Raw genomic sequence first — 21,135 nt, 5'->3', positions numbered from 1 at the left:
TACGGAGCCCACGTACCAATCTTGCCTAATTTGAATAACCACTGGCCTACAAGTTATTCGGTAATACACTTTGAAATTCCCTTGGGAGCGCCACCTGACGCCCCTTGCCTTGACTTTTCGTCTACTGCCCTCTTCTGGATACAGTGTGACATTACAATTTAATTTCGCTAAATGCCTTAAACACATTTGTATAAATATTTCACCATTGACATTAATCCATTTAATCGTAATTATTGTCTTGAAAACATTTAAATAATAAATTAAATCAAATAAATACAGCACTCATATGCATATTGAGTGAAACCATCATCTGTGAGTACTTCCGCATCTATCTAAAACGCCACACCCATTATGGATACGTCAAGTGTACCTGTCCTAACAAGCCAGGAAGATTTAAAAGTAACCACTGTGTTGTCGTACTGAGGTGGTCACGCCGAAACTTTGATTATAAACCGCAGAAACCAACGACAGCGAGTGAGTGACACTTGAGCGAGGATTTACCGCGGCGGGAGCGGGTTTGACGAAAAGTTGCATCGGCGTACAGTCCGGAAGTGTTTACAGGTAAAGCTAGTTTCTATCGTCTGTCAAAATATCTTGTGAATGTCTTTTTAAATAAATGAGATGATGAAAAAATATGTGCTCAAACATACTAAGAAGTGTTTAACTTTTTTATTTTATTTTTTCGTTTTTCTTAAAATAACGTGGTGTTTTTCGCCTTGGAACATATGACGAAAGTGCTGCTAGATGTCTGTTTTAGCTTGCATCATTTTCACCTGCTTTTCTGTTTAACAGGTCCTGTTAGTTTCATTGTCTTACTTTTTGACAACATCCGAGGGAATTTAAAGTTTGGTTTTAACCATTGGCTTGCAACCACCTTTGTACTCTATGGGATGTCTTCTTCATCCTCCTCATCCTCTTCTCGCCTTTCTGGTTCTCCAAGCGCTCATGCAAGTTTCTACCTGCCTCAAACCGAGTTTCACAATAGTTTCGACTCGTAAACAGCTGGCTATTTGTATTCCTTACATACTTGTGCCTTTTCTATCCTTACATCATCATTTGAATAATTTAAAGTAAAATGGTTGGTATTGACAGACATTTTGTGCATTGACGTCCTCCATTTTGTGTCATCGTCCATCGTCTCAGGGGTAAAAGGGAGAAAAGAAGGATTAGCAAAAGATTTTGGACATTATTTTAATATGTTGCTTTCTGTTCCATCGTTTTTCTTGGCCACAGTGCTCCCATTACGTTTAGTCGAATGCTAGGTTTTGTTTTTGTTTGTTCCCAAGCATAAACTCCCCAAAACTGACTGAGGGTAACAACAAAAAAGCCCCTGATACCAGTTTCACTGATACAAGCAGGACTCAGTGGTCATTTATATCATTGCAGGTTGCCCCCCCCCCCCCCCAAAAAAAATAAAAAATCTCAATGACCAATGTATGAAGTTGAGCAGGAAGTCTGCAATCCCAACCCCCCCCCCCCCCAATGAGCCCCAATCAGAAATAGGTATCCTACAATTCATCATTAAAAAAGGTAGTGTGACAGAAGGTTCATTGCTGCTTTTATCTGTAATTATTATTATTATTTTTGTAGATGATGTTCAAATCTAAACACTCGTAGCTTTCCAGTAACCCAATCACTCAGAGCCTATTACCGATACTGTAGTCGAAAGTCAGGGAATGGATGACATCACGCTGAGCTAGTGCACCTCAAGGCTATTAAATGCGTCGTGTGTGTGTCTTGTGGATGTACCTTGAATTTTATCGCTGAGATAACCTCCGCACCAGCAGGAGTGGCTTTCTGCCGCATTCTCAGCTAGGATGCAGTCAAGAGGAGGGACTTGTACGATGGAGGCCATGTAGTCCCTCAAGTGTTTGTTTTACGAACTGTAGCCCCTGTTGGATCGGTTTACGCCACTTGAATGAATAATGAGGTACCATGTTGGCCAGCTACCTTCGAGGAAACTAAAGCATAGGAGCTATACATTTCATGTTGTTTCATTTCATTATGTTGAAATACTTTTCAGTTACCATCTTTTTCAGTATAGTTGCTTTAAAACAATTTAAAAAAAACAATGTAAAGTCGTGGTGAGTTTGTGTCAAACCACAAATGTGTCTGGATTGACCCCATTTGCCTAAAATGGATGCTTCAAAACAAAATGGAAGACTTCCATTGTCTTTTCTACTGTAGAGACTTTGTTGTACGTCTTCTCAGGATGGATACCAAATTTAAAGTTGCTAAATGAAATTGGGCTGAATTTTGGAAAAGATCTCCACAAGAGAATCACAACAACAATGGAATGAAGCAATATCAAGAGGGCCGTCGCGTCGTACCAAAGAATGTCACATACAAATATTCTTAGTGTAAACTATCTATTTGATCACTACTTCCCGTCTGCTGTGAAGGCAGCCAGGAAGCTTTACTCAAGCAAACAGCCTTTCAATTATTAACAGTCCAGCGCTCTCATTCCGCCATCGTAACCATAGCGCCCGGCGCACTCAAAACAGCCTTGTGGGAAAAAGTCTCAAAGTGGGCCGAGAAGCTCGCATACCATTGAGACGTGGAGCCGGCTGAGCTCCGGGATGAATCCAAATGGGGATCAACTGAGCTTGGAATATATTTTCTACTGACGGCAAGACGATTTTTCACTTTTTTTATACATTGAACCGCTGTGCGGTCTTCCTGTGGATTTGCAACCCGTAAGACAACAAGGTTGTCATTCGGGCCCACTTGGGTGGGCGTCTTCATCATGAATGCGACCCAGCGGCTCAAACTAATGAAGCACTTTGGTTCTGTGCCGCCCGAGCCCCCGCCGCCTCTGCTAGTGGTGCCTGTAAGTTAGTCCTGTTGGTACATTTTTTTTGACCCATGAACAGAATTGTAATGCAGAAAAAAATGTGAATAGAAAAAAAAAATCGAAATTATATATATATATATAACATAGCCCTACAAAATATTTTGTAGGCTAGATTAAGATGTGCAGTGTGTTATGTGAATAATGTGCAGGTAAAATGACCAAATAATGATTAATGTATGGGTGGAAGTCACCCCCACACCCACCCACTGCCTCCGCAAAAAAACTTCCGATGTCATCTTCAGCTGTCCTGTCAATTAAAGGCAAAAAGGTCCAAAATTAATACTGTACTTAAAAAATGTTTTTAATGAAATGTACAAGTAACAAAAAAAGGCAAAATGGAAATCCACTCTAAATTGTGCATGTTAAAATAAGACTGTAGCACTGTGTGTGTAAAAATGAACAAATAAATAAATTAAAATAATAATAGTAGTATTAGTAATAATAAAATAAAAAATTTTGAACTTGCACATGTAAAAAATAAAATTTCAGGGAATCTCACAAAAATTTAAAAATAATAATTTACTGTTAAAGCCCCAAAATGTGCAGATTAAAATAAGACTATTCAATAATGCTGGGCAATATATTGAAAAAATATCAACGTTGCAATATTGGCCCATGTAATATACATATCGCAAAGACATACAATAAATTTCATATGTAATTTTATGCTTTTACCTGAATTTGATCAGTCAATAGTTGAGCAATATCTAGGGTAATTACAATTAATTAACTAAGAATACAGATTGCTTATTTTGTTACATGAAAAAAATAAAAATCTTTAATTTGACAATAAATGTTGTTTCTTTAGGTACAAAACTGTGCATGTTAAAATAAGACTGTAGAAAATTTTTCATAAATAAATGATCATAAACACCACAAAAAAAAAATCTAATTAAGATTAGACAGCTGTAAAAACTCCACAAAAGTGTGCAGTTAAAAGAAAAAAAGACTACCTCAATTCCCCCAAAAGTTGCTGAAAAACATACTTTGTGTTTAATAACAGGTTAAAACAAGAACAACATTGCTTTGGATGGCAGTATCGCTCTGCAAAGGCCGTTGTGCTCTCTACTGTCTGCCGGGTGTCTCCTGGTCGCATTGTTTTGGAGTAAGAGCGACTTAAAAGTCAACCATGTTGTCTTTAGCGTGACCCCCGTGGTCATTCCGGGGGTAGTTCAGTGTTTAATGGAGCGTATGAGCGAGTCGCCGCATGAGTGGTCAAAGTGCGGGTGGGGGAGGAGCGCTTCCACAGGTGAGTCCTCCCGCCTCCATGCCAACGTCGGCCATATCTCGCTTCTTTTACCCGCCACCGTGGAAAGGATCGGGTTTCAGAAGCTGGACGAATGGCTCGTGTGTTGTGTTTGCGTGAGGAATATGATTATCCGTTTGAGCCTTAGCGTCGTCGTCGTCGTTGTTGTTGTTGTTGCTGTTGTTGGGCTTGGAGATCCCACTGGGAAATGGAAGTGAGGTTCAAAGACCAAGGGGTGAGTGCAATAGCCTGATGTGATGTGTGTCAATGTTCAAGCCATAGAAAACAAGCAAAATAGGATTTTGTACATAAACGATACACTCAAGTTTTTTTTTCGTTTTTTTTAGAAGCCGTGTTATTGGGGAAGATATGAATTGGCTAGTTGTTGTTTTAATCAAACATGAAATCAGGATGCACTTACGAAATGAGGGCATGGTGCATAACTGTGTTATCTTGAATACTTGGGTGTTACTTTTTGGATACTTAACTGCTTCAACTCCTTTTTTGGTATTTTTTGTTCAAAAGTGAAATAGAAAATGAATGGATTTTATTTATTTTAGCTCTCTGCCTGTTGTGTGACTCATGGATGACTTCTGCTTATGCATGATTGATTGTCTAATACTTTGTGGTGGGGGGGTTGTAATTTATTTAACCATTTTTTTATTTAGTTTGATATGTTTTGTTCATTAATTTTTCATGTGTATCATATTTTGTGTCTTAATTTTTTTCCATACATTTTATTTTAAAAAGTGTTTTGTTTTATTTTTGAAACGTTTTAGTATTAATTTTATTATTTGTATTTTAATTTCAATGTATTTAAAGTTTTGTTCATTTTTGTTTAATTTCTGTTTTTTTATACAGGTTATTATTTTAATTGTTCTATTGTGTATTTGAATTTTATTAAACTTTTTATCTAGTTTTTCATAATTATGAAACAAATAATAATAGTCATATTATTTGTAATGTTAGCTTAACTTTATTATTTGCATTGTAAATTTTGTTTTGAATTATTATTATTTTTTTTTTACTTCCAAATTATTTGCTTACATGTGTTTTTATTTGTTCTTCTATGCATTGTCCAAAATTAAATAAAAAAATTTAAATCTCGAAATGATTAAATGAAATTTTATATTTATTTTATTTTGTAATGTTAACTTCTTTTTTTTTTAATCAGTTACATAAGATTTTATTTTATTATTGTACTCAAAGTATTTTTTTAGGTTGATTTTATACTTGTAAATTTTTGGGTAATACACTTTAGGATTCATTTTCTACAGAACACCATCCAGAAAAAGGGCAAAGTACTTCTCATAACAAGACAATAAAAGTTGTGCGTAAAGAGAAAACAAGAAAATGCTACTTGTAAACGAGCGCCCGGTACTAAGAGGTGAGTTTCTCTATGAAAACATAGTGAGGGTGAAAAAAAAAATCTGTTTCTGTTTGAGCAGCCAACTCATTTTTATTGGTGTTTAGGTTGATGATTAACATACGAACATACAAATGGCCTACTGTTCACTGGGCTCACATTTAGCAGCGCAATTGTTCCCCATCTTTTCCACTGCACAAGTATTCATATTTATTCATGTCAATGTTGTTTTTTTGTAGCATGTCGGTATCGGCGTACATCCGTCGTCTTCACTTGGAGTAGAGAAGCTGGCTGTACTCGTTCCTTTTGGAATGTGTCCTCCTAACTCTCTACTCATTTTGCTTTTTTTTGAACTGGTGTCACTCGGTGAACAAAAGTATTTGGACATGCGGCCTTGACACCAGAACACGCGCGTCCTCTGCCACGAGAACTGACTGAATTATTGTTTGTTTATTTAAAAAAAAAATATATATATATATATTCAATACATTTTTGATGTCCCTGTCATGAGAAAAAAACACAAGCGAAATATATATTTTTGTAAATGTAAATTTTTTTATTGAAAAGCACTGATATGCATACAAACTTGTTTACTGTATAGTGAAAATCTAAAATGTCAGTAAAACTATTCAACCTGTAAAGAGACCCGCGTAAGAGCAGAGTTTGTGTTGTTTATCTACAGGATGTGTCGTGTGCTCGCTCTGGAACCTCAGGTGTTTCATACGCACGCACGCACGCACGCACGCACGCACACACACCACCGCCGCCACCATACCGGTCCATCCAGATAGACGCAGATGAGTGTGTGCCGCATTTCGTCTTCGTTTTACACATATTGCCGGCTTCTCGGGAGCTCCTCGTAAGGAGTTATCGACGCAAAACGTCCCACACTAATTGTAGTCTTTTCTTACCATTGTTGTTTGTTTTGTGATTGCAGAAACCAGGCATGGAGGACCTAACGATATGGGAGCAGCATACGATAACGCTGAACAAAGTAAGTTCCTGCTTGTTACGCGATGCCATGATGTCGCTGTGGTAGACGTGGCAGGGTGGCGGCGTTGCGCAACAGTAGCAGGGCTGGAAATTGGCAGGCTAATGCACGCTCACTATGTCATTGTCAAATTGAATAGTTTATTTAAAAAAATATTTAAATAAATAATTTTTGTTCTGTTTTTTGACTCAATGTATGCATTTATTATTTGTGTTAAACGATACAATTTTTACAACTTTTTTTTACATTTATAAATATTTTCATTACTTCTTTTTTCTTGTTTTATTATTCCACAGCTTGCATTTTTATTGTATTTCAGTTTGTATTCTCTTTTTTTATTATTTAGGGCAAAAAATACTTTTCAGGTTTTCTTTTATTTAAATCATTTTCATAATTTTATTTCACTCATGAGTTCTATTTATTTTATTGTATTTTTGTGTTAATCCAGGTCAAAGTGATTTGCCTCCCAATGCAATACAAGCATGACTATTGCTTGATATTGTATGCATTTGCAACAAAACATCTGCCAATTAAGCAAACATTAACATTCTTTAATAGGATCATACACCAAAAGCAATAAACAGGTCCACGTTTGTCAAGTGTGCAAATCAATATTTGATGATCATGTAGCAATACCGTATCATATCAGAAATGATATACAATATCAATATTGTGTTCACGATTACCAGCTGGCTTGAATTCCAAGGGACACACCCTACTACAGCAGTCGACCGGTCGCTGGTGCATACCAGCTGGGCTAGAATGCGCTCCCTCTGTCACCCTCATCCACTTGCATGCATGCATTTTTTTTTTCCCGCCCTCTCACCTTCATTTCAATCTCTCCGCATGGCAGGATTCCAAATTGGGCTTTGGCTTTGCTTTATCTGGAGGCAAGGACAAACCTAATCTAGACAACGGGGAAACGGCGGTGATGGTGTCCGACGTGCTGCCAAATGGGCCGGCCATGGGACGCCTGTTGTAAGTAGACCGCCACAAAATGATGTCTTGATAGTAATAATAATATAGTGAAACAGTAAAAATCTGCAACATAGAGAGACGGTTCAAAAAAATTTTTTAGCTTATTTATTAACTCGTTTGTCAATTTATTAAGGTACACTTAGCGCTTGTTGTCGCTCTCTGACTGATTCAACGTTTTTCTCTTCCCAGCAATAAAGACCAGATCGTCATGGTCAACGGGATCTCCATGGAGAACGTCCACTCCAACTTCACCATTCACACCCTCAAGACGTGTGGCAGGACGGCTAACGTTGTGAGTACTTGAAGATGTCGCACTGAAGCATGCTTGACTTCTCTTTTAATCGGCAATTCTGACATCTCTTTTAGCATCCAACCATGTATATGTACAGTAAAAGTGTATCAACACCTATTAGCCAATGTCAGTTTTGTGTTAGCATCTACTGGCAAATTTAGTGATTTAGTTGTGCGTTGTTGGGTTTAAAACTTTTAACACATTTCATCAACTTTTTTTTTTTTAAATAGCAATGTTCCCAAAAATGGCATTGTGTCAAAAATGCTAACTCTGTTTGGAATGGTGTTTTTTTTTTCTTCTTCTTCTTCTTCTTTTTATCTCTCAGTACAGCACACCAAGACTTTTGAAAATTTGGATGGTGGCTTCCGAAAAAAAAAAAATTGGGGTCAGAAAAATTGCCTTTTTGGGGAGCATTTTTGTTGTATAGAAAATCTGGCTAAAACTGGAGACTGTAATTATTCCGAACTCATCCCCTCAACCCTTTGTCATATGCTACTTCTCCAATTGGCTGACAAGTTTCAGCAACAACAAAAAAATCAACCAATGAGCTTGTATGTGCAAAAATTCCAAGGGGTTCCAAATTACTGTGACATTCCGACAGCGTCACTTGAACTCAGTCATCTGTTAGTTTTTTTTTGTTTTTGTTTTTTGGTTGTTGTTTTTTTTTTTGTTAGAAAAACAACATTTAAACAAACAAGCAAGCAAACAAACCAAAATTTCCTGAAGTTTTGAACATGTACAAAATTTCTTGGCAACGAGACAAACTGGGAGTGAAAACTGTCTGCGAACGTCTTTGCAACCTTTTGCATCTTTTTAGAAACTGACAAAAACCTCAAATTTGCTACATTCTCCAGCATTCACAAGCATTTGCCACTCAGTGCGACACCAGCTTTAGCATGTATTTAGCAGTTAGCCACACATTTGCATCTCATGGAGATGTTTTAACATATATTCTAACCCCCTTTAGTTCAGGCTACTAGCATCTTATGTGTTTGGGTACATTATAGCTCCGGTTAACTTTGTTAGCATTCGAAGTATTTCACCTTTGAAATCCAGAAATTAGCATCTGTCATTTATCATATATTTGCCTCTCTTAGCAGTGTTTTTGCAACCTTTTAGGCTTTAATAATACATTTTGCTTTTTTTAGCATCTCATAAAAGGGTTTAACAGGTTGTAGCCCCTGTTATTTGTATGGCTACCACCAATAAATATTTTTGATTATTTTATCACTATACCCAATTTCAATTAATCAAATAATTATTTTCAACAAAAAAAATTACTTCTTCCCTCCTTTTTTTTTTTTGCCCTTAAAAGCTCTGTTCCTCACTATGTTCTCCCTCCAGACGGTGAAACGTCCTCGCAAGATCCAGATCCCCGCTACGACCAGGCCAACTCGGGCCGTCTCCCACTCCAACCTGTTGGACCAAGACCCCCCAAGGAGAACGCGACGCTATTCAGATGCCAGTGACAACAGAGAGGCCAGTCGCTACCACACGCGGGCTCGCAGCTCCTCGCCAGACCGCAACGGCTACGGAGGCACGATGCCCTTGATGTCGACCGGGTACAAGAGGCTGCCGCACCATGACCTCGATGACAAGCCCCTTAGAACAACTCTGGTTAAGAAGAAAATCTCGGACGGTGAGTATACTATTGTCAAAAGGTTAAAGCATAAAGTTGGGTTTTATTGTGTAAATGAGCCTAAAATTTGCTGTCTGAATGGCAAAAATACACAATGTATTATATATTCAAAAAAATAGTGAGGAAATGATAAAGTTGTAAGAATAAAGTCAGGGAAAACCCAAAATATATATATATTTTTTTTAGAATTAGTCTCAATATTTTGAGAGGTAAGTCTTTTTTAATTTTGAAAAAAAAGCTTTTTACGTGTGTATGTGTGTGTGTGTGTGGGGGGGGGGTTAAAACAAATTATTGTAAATTTATGATAGTCTAGTGACATAATATATACATTCAGAAAAAGACTTGACTTTTGGAAAAAAGTTTATTAATTAATTTTTTTTAAAGTATTATTAAAAGAACAAGTTGTTTCTAAAGAAAGAGTCACGATGATGAGAATTTTTTTATTTATTTTTTATAAATAAATAAGGGTAATCCTGAAGTTAAAAAAACACTTTTTCTTTCTTTTTTTTGCGATGTTATGAGTAAAATGTAATTTTCTGAGGAAAACAATCAATGTTATGTAAATAAATTTATATTTAAGAAATAACCATTAAAATTCGGTCAATTTGATATAAAGTTGATTTAGATTATTGAAATGAATCTTAAAGTCATTTAATTATAGTTCACCACTACGACAACCTTCAGATTTTCTTTTTTGTAAGTAAACATCATTAAAAGAATAGTCGGATTTAGTTTGTTTGTTTAAAAAAAAGAAAGAGAGAAATCACAAATAAAAGTTCAAATTCCCTGTAATAAAATCACTTTAATTTATTTGTTATAAGAATAAATGAGTTTCTATCACATGGCCATGCTCATTTTGCAGAGTACGGCTTGAAACTGGGCAGTCAGATCTTCATCAAGCACATGACCGAAACAGGCCTGGCAGCAAAGGAAGGCACCCTGCAGGAGGGCGACCTGATCCTGAAGGTAAGTCTCACGAGAGCAGCCACTGTTTTTGTTAAACCGCAGTCCGTTTTTGACCCGAGCCGCTCCCCCTCCCGCCAGATCAACGGCATGACCACAGAGAACCTCTCTCTGCTGGAGACCAAACACCTGGTGGAGAAGAGCCGCGGCAAACTGACCATGACGGTGCTTCGCGACCACCGCAAGTTCTTGGTCAGCATCCCCGAGGTGGAGGATAGCGCCCCCAACAGCGAGGATGAGCAGCGGCGGCGGCGGCGAGACAGCAGCTCTGAGATGGAGGGTGAGAGGAGAAGACGAGGAGGCGTTGATGAGCGATAGTGGACATCTTCTCAAATGTTATTGGTTTCATTTTTTTTCTTAGACATTTCCGACTTGGATGATCGTTCACCTCACAGAACATCTCGTCATCCTACCAGAGAGAAACGGACGCACAGGTATGCGTTCTAACTTGGTTATTATTACCTCACAGCCAAGAGGTCTTTGGTTTGCACATTCTAATGACATGCATGGTAGGTGTGTTCATGTTTAGACCATGTTTGATTTTGAAAACAGACAGATGGGCCAGGATGTTACAGTAAATAAAAGGTAGTAATAATAATAATAATTTGTTGTCATGTTTTAATTGTGTTATATATAATTTTATTCTAATGAACAAACCAATTATTTAATAAAAATAAAATATTAAATGCACATGGTAAATCATTAATTTTAATGAAATATTCTTGTTTTTTTAATTGTCAATTAATTGACCATTTTTAACACCATTGATATAATGTATAAAATGTTAGTCACAATATGTTAAATTGTTTTTCTTTTGCATTTTTCTTTTGTTAACAATAAATGAACAATTATTTAATAAAATAAATGAAACATGTTATATATCATTTAAAATAGTTAATTTTACTTTTTCATATTTACAGTTAATTAACCCCAAAAAATTACTTAAATAGATCAAATGTATAACCATTTAATTAATGTACAGTATACGTATAGTAAAAAAATACAAATATTTAGGACAATAATTCAAACTTATTAAATGTATATGTAAAGTCAATATATTAACAAATTCGTTTTTACGAAAAATAAATCTGGGACATGAATGCACTGTGTATATATATTATACTTTTATTTTATTTTGTGTGCCTTTTTGTTTGCCTGCCGAGCAGTCGAGGGGGTACCCCACCTCTCGCCTAAAATCAGATGGGATTGGCTGCAGCATACCCAGAACACAAAAGAGGACAAGTGCAATAAAAAAAAATGGTCAGCTGGATAAGGATCATACAACTATATCATAAAACTAGACATTACATTTTGTGGCGCGATTATGTAGGTATATGATGTCACCTCATTTAAGATTGGCGGTTAATCTTTCCTCCTTGTCTGGGTTTGACACCAGGACCAGAGCAGAACTTCCTCATTCGGTGCTCAAGTCCAGGGATTCTTCTCCCATGCGCTCCACATTGACTCGATCCCCTACAAGAGGCTACGCATCTCGCCGAGGTCAGTCCAACAAAGCCTGTCCGTCATGTCCGGCTCTTGACTGATGTAATCATGACGTTGTCCATGTCATTTCTCACAGCAGCGTCGGACTCCGAGTCGGACCGCAGCGCCTCGCCGCCTCCCGCCCGGACGGCGAGTCTGGACCACTCCAGCAAATACAAGTCAGTTGAACGTAATGCGAACAATTGTGACGTTTCTGGGAAATTATTTTACATATTCTTAAAATCGGTTGCTTTTTTCTGTTGCACCATAGGAAAAGCAAGACAAGACATAATGTCTTGTGACATAATTGTTTTTAAATGGGAGTTTATTTCCTTCCACTGCAGAAGCCTGTCTGGTATGTCCATGCTGCCCAATCCCAAAGCTTCCCCTACCGCCCACAACTGGTCGTCATCCAGGCCCGCCTCATCGTCCTCGAGGGCGCGCAGGCCCGTGTCGGACTCCGACTCTGACCGCAGTGCCTCATCCCAAAGAAACAGCAGATATAAGTAAGCTTGGATCGATGCTGAGTAGGATTATGAATCCGATGGTCAGCCGTTCTGGTTCTGATTGTTTCCCTTGTCACATGTCAGTCCCATAGTCAGTCTTCCTGCTGATCTGCCCCACACTGGCATGAGAGCTTCCCCCATCCTGGTGCGCCAGGAGCCCCCAAGGAGGGTCAACTCTCCTCTCAGAGTCCCTGCTCCGGGTCAGTACATTCTAAAAATGGGGAGGAAAAAAAAAAAAGAATAAAATGAATTTGAGTCATAGATGCTGTTAATTTACAATTTAAAAAATCATTAAATTAGAGCACAGTATTAAAAATATATAATTCCATAAAAACTTCAGTTTGAACCGTTTTTGCATGAGTCCTGCAAAACTGCATTGCATGTAAGACTGTGATGCCTGCTGATCATCGTGTTGTCTCTCCGTTGTCAGACTCTGAGTCGGAGTCAGAAGGCAGCTTGGTGCCTCCTCGGAGGCGGAGCACCGCCTACAGTCAGGACTCGTACAACAGCAGCAGATACAGGTACACATGAAGGCGCCGTCCCCTCCTCCCCCCCACTTCAACACCCCGCTGGGACACTTGCGCAAACAAGACTTTTATTTTGATGACTATCCTTTTATTTGTGAAGTTACATCCTCTGTCTTGTGATTTGTTTTTAATTTTCCACCTGCATGTGTGATCAGATTGCAGCTGTTTTTGATTTTTTTTTTTTTGTGTGTTTTTGGGCTGTATCATTGTGTGTTAAGCGCTGAAATAAAAAGTGACTTTTCACTGAACATGTCCCTCTCCATTATGTGGCTATGTGCTGATTAAACTGAGGACATTAGCAGAAATAGATTGACTCAATCCAGACTTTAAATTGATCAATAGTCATCACAAAGCGGTCAAAGAGAGGAGTCCCCTCAGACGCAAAGGTGAATATTCCCTCATCCATAATCATCATATTAGCCACAAGCCCACTCCCCGTCCTTCCAAATGTAACTGAGACTTGTCTTCCTCCTCCCTCACTCCCGCCTCCCTCTCGTTTCTTGCAGAGCATTACCGGACGTTTCTTCGCAGCCGGAAACGGGGCGGCACAGAGTCTCCAGTATCCCGGTCGGCGGCGCGCCACACCGAGGTGAGCGTATAAACACTCTTGAGATTTTTTGCTGATATAGTTGGCTAATAATTTAATAAGAAAAAATCCCATAAGAGACACCTTGCTCCACTTTTCGTCCACCTTAAGGGGGGAGGTAGTTGCTTTAGTTGCTTTTCTGTTTTCTGAGCCGTGATTGGTCATTACCTAAGCCCTGAACAGCTGATGTCGTTTTTAGTCGACAAGTGGCAAAATGGCCGCCCCCTGAGAACATGTTACACAAACACAATATTAACCAGAATGCCATGTTTAGTAGTGAGGGCGCATAGAACATATTATTGTAAAGATTTTTTTTTTGGGGGGGGGGGGGGGTTGACTTCCTCTTTAATCATGATTCTCGACTAACGTATGCATTTGATCTCTGTAAATGTATGCATGCATTTCTGCCACTGAAGTGTGAATAATCCCCGCAGCTCCGTCTGAGTCGGATTCCGAGGAGAGTTATGCGTCTGTCCCTCGCAGGCACTCGACAGACAGCGAGAAGTCAAACAAAGCCAGAAACAGATACAGGTGAGAGTTTCATTCAATTTCCCCAAATTCTGCAAGATAATTAAACCACGTATAAGGAAAGCATTGTGCAACATACTGAGCGGCTGCAAGAAATGTATTGTTTTGGATTAAAATTTCAAATTGTGCTTGAATGATGTTATTCCCCTTGTGCTGCTTGCAGAATCCTACCTGAGATCAAGCCCTCTTCGGTGGATGTCGATCCGGAGCCGCCACGCCGAAACTCATTGCCTCTCCGACCGCCTCCTGATGGTCAGTATAATATGTGTGTGTGTGTGTCTGCAGAGATTATGTGTGCGGAGTGTTTGTGTTTGGGAGAGTGAGATGTTGCGCGCGATGACAGGATCTCTGTCCACCATTCAGATTCCTCCGAGTCCGACGACCTATCACACCTGCGGAGGTCTGGCAGCTCGGACCGCGGGGATAGCAGACGCGGGTACGACGCTTGAGACTAATTTTCCAGAAAATTGGGGTTGAACTCCACATTTTAGGTCCCGCTATTTTAATCGCATGTTTTATGTGTAACAGTGCCGCCAATGTGACTCACAATAGTGGCACAATGATGTCTGGGATCTCCGTTAGGAGCAATCCACCCGCAGCAGCCTCTGCTCCCTCCAAGCCTGCAGAAGAGCCCATCTACTCCTTGCCTCCAGACTCGTACCCGACATCCCACCCAGGGTGAGTCCCACTCAGGTCTCGACCTCCCTCCCGGCGCGCAGCACTGCGTTAAAGAAGAAGTCAACCCCCCAAAAATGTTTGGACAATAATATGTTCTATGCAGCCACACTAGTCTAAATATGATATTCTGGTTAATTATGCGTTAGTGGAATATGAGTTAAGAAACAAAATCAAGCCGTTTTTAATCTATCTCAGGGGGCGGACATTTTGCCACACAACCAATCACAGCTCAGCTTCAGAAAACAGGTGAGCTGTGATTGGTCGTTGCCTGAGCTTTGAGCAACTGTGATGTCATCTTCAGTCGACAGCAAGTGGCAAAATGGCCGCCCCCTGAGATGTAAAAGAAAAAAAAAACCTGGATTGTGCTTCAGATTCCAAAAAATGAATGTCATGTTTAGACTAGTGAGGTCACATATAATATATGATTGTCAAGAAATGTTTAAGGTTGACTTCCAGTTTAAAGGTCTGCTCTTCTGTTCCCACTCACCCAGGTACAGCTCCGACTTGCAGTCGGTGTCGTTCGTCAAGGAAGGCAGCGTGGGCCTCAGGCTGGTGGGCGGCAACGACGTGGGAATCTTTGTGGGAGGGGTGCAGCCCAACAGCCCCGCCTACGAGAAGGGAATGAAAGAGGGCGACCAGATTTTGAAGGTGAAGGCGGCTTTGCTTTGGCCTGCACGTGGCGGCACAATCAACTTTTCATTGATTTCATTTAATAGTTTTGTTTTATTTTCATTTTATATTTTAGATATTTAAATGTATAGTTGTAAATTATTTTTGGAATAATATTACATTTTTTTTTTTTTGTTCTCTCCCTTCGTCACAGGTCAATAACACCGACTTCGGCCATTTTACTCGAGAGGAGGCAGCCAATTTCCTGCTTAACATCAAAAGAGGAGAAAAGGTGGACATCCGCACTCAGAACAAGATGGACAGTAAGTGTAGTAGAACCACAAGCAAGCTCCAGTCCATGTCAGATTGCCAAGATGGTCATTGTTTTTTCCTTTTCAGTTTATAAGAAGATCATCAAGTCCAACCTGGGGGATAACTTCTACATCCGCACGCACTATGACCACGAGACCGATCACCCCATCGGGTTGAGCTTCACGCGAGGAGAGGTGTTCCGGGTGGTGGACACCATGCATCGCGGGAAGCTTGGCAACTGGCTGGCCATTCGCATGGGCAATGACCTGCACGAGCTCGATAAAGGCACCATCCCCAACCAGGACAGGTCAGCAACAGGCTCCTCCCATCCTCTGGTCCAATATAACTGTTTATTGTTTTATACACTGGTCAACAATTATAAACACAAGTCAAATCAAGCTTGTTTTTGCATATATTTTTTTTACATTTACAAAAGTTACAGGCACAGTTACTAAAGTCAAAGAAACATTTATTGAAAGTAAAATAGAAAACAAATGTGAAGAAAATAGAAGCCATAGCCCAAAGTATAATTTTACTCAAGTCGAAGCTAAATTGCAATAAAGTACAGTAAATGTAATTTTACATAAGTCAAAAACAAATATATATACAAGTAAATTATAATTTTATCAAAATAAATGTTAACAAAATAGGAACTCATTTACAAAAAGTAGAAACGCATGTTAATATAATTTTACACAAATAAAAACGCTTACAGTACAAATCTATTTTTAAAAAAAACTACAAATTCACGTTTTTTTTAATTATACAAAATTATAAACTAATTTAAACAAATAAAATATAATTTTATAAATGAAATCATTTATATAAATAACAGATTTACAACAACAGAATCACATTTTTCAAATTTAGTGTAAAAATACGTAGTTTACAAAGGTAGAAACGCATAAATGTAAAATGCTATTTTATGAAAGTAGGAAATTGAAGTAAAAATAATTTGTGAAACAAATTTTACCGGAAAAAATAATAAAAAACTACAAGTACGCATCTAATTAAAAAAATATATAACTTTTTTTTGTTAACAAAAATACCAATTTATAAATGTGAGTTGAATAATTTTACAAATAAAAACTTCTTTTTTTAAATAACAAATTTACATAAGCAGTATCAGGCTTTTAAAATTAAAATATAGTTTTATTTGTGACAAAAATTGAATTTATAAAGGTAGATAAATATAAAATGCTATTTTATGAAAATAACATGGAATTTGACAGGGGGGGGAATTATAAGTAAGAAGAAATTTACAAAAGCTCAAATTAAATTAAGTAGAGTTAAAACTAAGTTTGCAATAGTTAAAATAAAGATTGTGTAAATTTGGTTTCTACGTCTTCTATAAATTGCTTTCCAACTTCAAATTGTACAATGTTAATAAGTCTTTGGCGTGATGGCCACCCTGCGACGTTTCATCTTTCTGTTGGTGCGACCGCCATCCCTCAGGGCCGAAGTGCTGGCCAGCCAAGAGCAGGCGCAGAGGGCGAGCGGCGAGAGGCCGGTGTCGGGGCCCAGGGCTGAGTTCTGGAAACTACGGGGCCTCAGAGGGAACAAAAAGAACGAGAAGAACGCACGACGCTCACGGGACGACCTCCTGCAGCTCACCATTCAGGGCAAATTCCCGGCTTACGAGAGGGTCCTGCTCAGAGAAGCAAATTTCAAGCGGCCCATCGTCATTCTGGGTCCTCTTAACGATATTGCGATGGAGAAGCTGGCCAGAGAGATACCTGATGAATATGAAGTGGCTGGTTGGTGTCTGCGTATAGTTTATTTTAACACACTTTGATGCATTACATTTTGGACCAGAATGTGATTTATTTATTTATTTATTTATTTTTACTCTCAGAGATGGTCCCTCGCAGTGGGGGCAGTGACAGCACCTCAACGGTCATCAAACTGGACACCGTCAGGAAGATAGCTGAAAAGGTGAGCTCAAGCAGTGTTTTCGTGAACCAAAACTTCTGAACGGTAGCATTTTGAATCAAGTTATTGTTAAGCACTGAGGCCTGCTGCAAATAGCAATGAACAAATACGACAGCAAAGCACGATGATTGTGGAAATAGTCCCTTGACGCCAGAATGTTGCGAGATTGCTGTAAATCATCATTTCTTTCTAAATGAAACTCCTCGACTCATTTTAAAACACCTCCTCCACACCAAGATTTTATGAAATGATGGGAAATCACTATTTTTGTCTAAATAAAGCCCCTCAACTCATTTCAGCATCGTACACCAAGATTCCACAAAATGGCTGAGAAGCTCAACTCATTTTAAAACGCTCCTTGACACCAGATGCCAGCGAAGCACTATTTTTGTCTAACTAAAGCCCCTCAATTCACTTGAACATTGACACCAAGATGCCACAAGATGGCAGCAAAGCACTATTTTCGCACTAAATGAAAATCCTCACTCATTTTGCCAGAACAAGCACCCCCTGCTGGACATCACGCCCACCGCTGTGGAGAGGCTCAACTACATCCAGTACCACCCCATGGTGATCTTCTTGGACCCGCACAGTCGCAAGGACGTCAAGGCCATGAGGCAGCGCTACAGCCCCGACTCCAACAAGAGCTCCAGGCGCCTCTACACGCAGGCGCTCAAGCTCAGGAAAGACTGCAGTCATCTTTTCTCGGGTACATCAGTAACGTACATCGCGTGTGTGTTCAAAGTTATTTTATTCTTGTGGGATTTTCCTTTGTCTTTAAATCGGGGGTCGGCAACCTTAAAGCCATAAAAGCCTTCTGTGTCATTTGTTGAGTCATTTGTGCTTTGCTCCCTCCAGCGCGTGTTGACCTGCAACCCGGCTCCAATAATTGGTACCAGGTTCTAAAGGACAAGATTCGCCACCAACAGTCAAAACCAGTCTGGGTTTCTGAAGTCACGGTAATCCACAGAATATTATTCGCATTTGGCACAATCGCTTCGTGCAAGTGCTCTCAATGAATTGCTTTATGTTTAGTTGGAGAGCGGTGGAGAACAGGACCTGGACGCGCTGGATCAAACCCAGTCCGACTACCTCAGCGCCGCCAGTGACCTGGAAGACACCGACGGCGAGCCCTTCACTGACGGCGAGGCCTACACGGACAACGAGGACCCGGAGGAGGCCTACCCGGGTCAGGACGCAGCCAGGAGATCCAGAGTCATGACCGGGGCCGCCCTGGCCCGCTCGTCCGAGCCCGCCTGGGACAGCCCAGACGAGGAGATGGACCCCGAGCCTTACGCCGAGGCGTACTCGCCGGCCAGAGAAATCCCGCCTCTGATGCACGTACCGGAGCCCGCCACGCTCCGCCGCCAGAGCCGCAGCCCGCCTCTGCATCACCCGGATGACTTTCCGTCACATCGCAGCTTTTCGGATTCTGACTTCAACCACCTCGACGCGCTCGCACCCACCACTCCGTCGGACGGACCCCCGGATTTCATCGCCCCCGATCCGTCCACGCGGTACTCTTTCAGCGAGCCGTCGTATGCGGATGGGCAGCCAGAGCAAGCCAGCCTGACTGCTATTGAGAATAAATTACAGCAGGTAATTATGATGGGTTTGATTGGTCGCCATTTCATCAAGCTTAAAAATCTGTGTGCAACAACCCATATCAAGTCGCATCTCAAATTAAAGCCCTTGGTGAGAGCTTTCCAGATCTGCAATTCCTTTGGTGTGATGCCTTCATATGATGACACAATGACTAAAAAAAATTTATTCTTGAGATAAAAACTAATCTGTCTTTCAGGCCCGACAGGCAGAGCCGCAAACACAAACTGAGGAAAAGAAGGCTCTTCAGTTCATCGTGTAAGTCTCATGTGGCTCACCATTAGGGAGAAAAACAACGTTGACGTCGTCTCCTCCGCATGTTTCCAGGGTGGCACATCATCACCAAGCAGTCCAGGTCAGACGCACGCAGATCCGAGGAGGAAGCAACAGCTCGGACGAGGATGAAGATGAAGATGAGGCAGAGGACATCGAATGGGGTCCAGCGACAGAACTGTAGACGAGCCATGTGTTGAGCATATGAGTCTTAACGAACAAACAGACACTCCAAGACTATTTTTTTTTTGTTATCCCCAATCCAAACTCGTACAAATGTTAATATAAATGCTTGATTCACTTTAAAAGTACTGTGTAACACAATTTATGTAGAAAAATTTGCTTATGTAAACCTGTATGAAAGGAGATTTTTTTTTCTACTTGTGGACCAGGAATAATCAAAGGAACTGTTGTTATTAAAAAGAAAAAAAATTAACCATAAATGCTCTATAAAACATTTATTTGTTGGTAGCATTAGTTCTTATGAATTTTGCATCAATTTTATTGTGCATGTGTACCTAATGTAGTGGCCAGGAAGGATATAACGCATCACCATAAAGACTGAACTTTACAGTGACACACACTGGATGTGCTAATACATTTTAACCTGGAATTTTGTTTTGTTTGTTTTTTTACATTATTTTACCTTTACTGTAATTTTTTTTGCATTTTATTATTATTTTTGAATAAATGCTTTTTAAAAGTGTTCTGACTGAGTTGGATCGGATAAGGAACTGTATTGTCGGAATTTTAATGCAAGGGTTGTCAAGTTTGTTCATTTTTCCAAGCACCCATCAGAATCCTAATGCTAATTAAATAACTACCATCCATCTGTACTCCTAAATGCCACTGGAATAAAAAAGTTGTCTATTTTTGAAAAATAAAGTTAATGTTATGATAAATTTTTGAGAATTTAAAAAAAATAAAAATAGTTCTTAAAAAATTAAAAAAAAGTAAAAGATGTATAGTATTCTCAAGTAAATGTATAGTCCCCCTAAAATAATTCCTCATCTTATGCGAACAATGTATTTTATTTTATTATTTTTAGAAATAAGGTCACAAAATTATGACATTAAAATTGAAGTTTAACAACATAAAGTTATGTTTTAAAGAAGGTTAAAAAAAACAACTTTATTCTCGTAACATTGCCCCTTGGACTTCATTATGTGCATTTGTTTTGGGAAAAATTAGTCTTCATTACTATGATGTGCCTTTTACTAACAAAAGAAACTATGTAGTGGTGTCAGATTTATACTTCACAACAATATAAACGTTTGTAATTAGCCCAAATCTAAACTATTGGTTCATTCATTTGTATTATGTTATATTGAAGGTATGCACTTTAAAAAAAAAAATTAAAAATTGATCGACAATTTATTGCAAATATTTTTACCCTCAAGCTACGGCTTAAGCAGACCTGAAGAGAAGGTACTATAAAACCAACAATGTGACAATCAGTGAAGAGATGTTATGACACGATTGATTGATTGATTGATTGATTTTATATATATATATATAATAATGAAATATTATTTGTAGTGTAAAGGTTAATGGTAGCTGCTACACAACCTTATTGTTCCAGCAATACAACAAAATATCTTATCATGAAATCTATTAGTAACACACAGCTTGATTTGTGATTATTGCATGACTAAATAAATAAACAAACACTAAATAAGTAGGGCTCTAACATCGTTGCGCAGGTGAGACTAGCGGGCGGAAGGATACACCCCCCTGCCTCACTAGTTTGACGTAGGCGCACACGTGCGCT

The 21,135-nt window shown here is 39.2% G+C and overlaps 1 protein-coding gene across 5 annotated transcripts; it reads left to right on the top strand.

Moving 5' to 3' along the window:
* The first annotated feature begins 335 nt into the window (after positions 1-335).
* Positions 336-20,070, top strand: tjp3 (tight junction protein 3). 5 transcript variants are annotated; one of them, XM_086089605.1, is made up of 28 exons: positions 336-561; positions 6,404-6,460; positions 7,311-7,435; positions 7,625-7,727; positions 9,072-9,366; positions 10,229-10,332; positions 10,411-10,609; positions 10,691-10,763; positions 11,726-11,829; positions 11,909-11,990; positions 12,156-12,317; positions 12,402-12,517; positions 12,748-12,838; positions 13,351-13,433; positions 13,865-13,961; positions 14,122-14,210; positions 14,322-14,394; positions 14,487-14,636; positions 15,128-15,284; positions 15,460-15,568; positions 15,645-15,864; positions 17,013-17,314; positions 17,413-17,492; positions 17,988-18,198; positions 18,348-18,448; positions 18,525-19,088; positions 19,291-19,349; positions 19,419-20,070. In XM_086089605.1, exons 2-28 carry the CDS (start codon positions 6,413-6,415, stop codon positions 19,546-19,548), a joined length of 3,927 nt encoding a protein of 1,308 aa, XP_085945731.1. In that variant the 5' UTR covers positions 336-561; positions 6,404-6,412; the 3' UTR covers positions 19,549-20,070. The 5 variants fall into 5 exon arrangements, with proteins under 5 accessions (XP_085945731.1, XP_085945729.1, XP_085945728.1 ...); XM_086089603.1 differs by lacking the exon at positions 336-561 and adding an exon at positions 2,522-2,830 and having other exon boundaries at positions 11,912-11,990; XM_086089602.1 differs by lacking the exon at positions 336-561 and adding an exon at positions 2,522-2,830.
* The last annotated feature ends 1,065 nt before the right edge of the window (positions 20,071-21,135 follow it).

Source organism: Leptonotus elevatus, chromosome 11 (genome assembly GCF_054856555.1).
Source record: "Leptonotus elevatus isolate MCC_2025b chromosome 11, RoL_Lele_1.0, whole genome shotgun sequence".
Taxonomy (NCBI): domain Eukaryota; kingdom Metazoa; phylum Chordata; class Actinopteri; order Syngnathiformes; family Syngnathidae; genus Leptonotus; species Leptonotus elevatus.
This window is presented reverse-complemented; position numbering and strand designations above follow the sequence as displayed.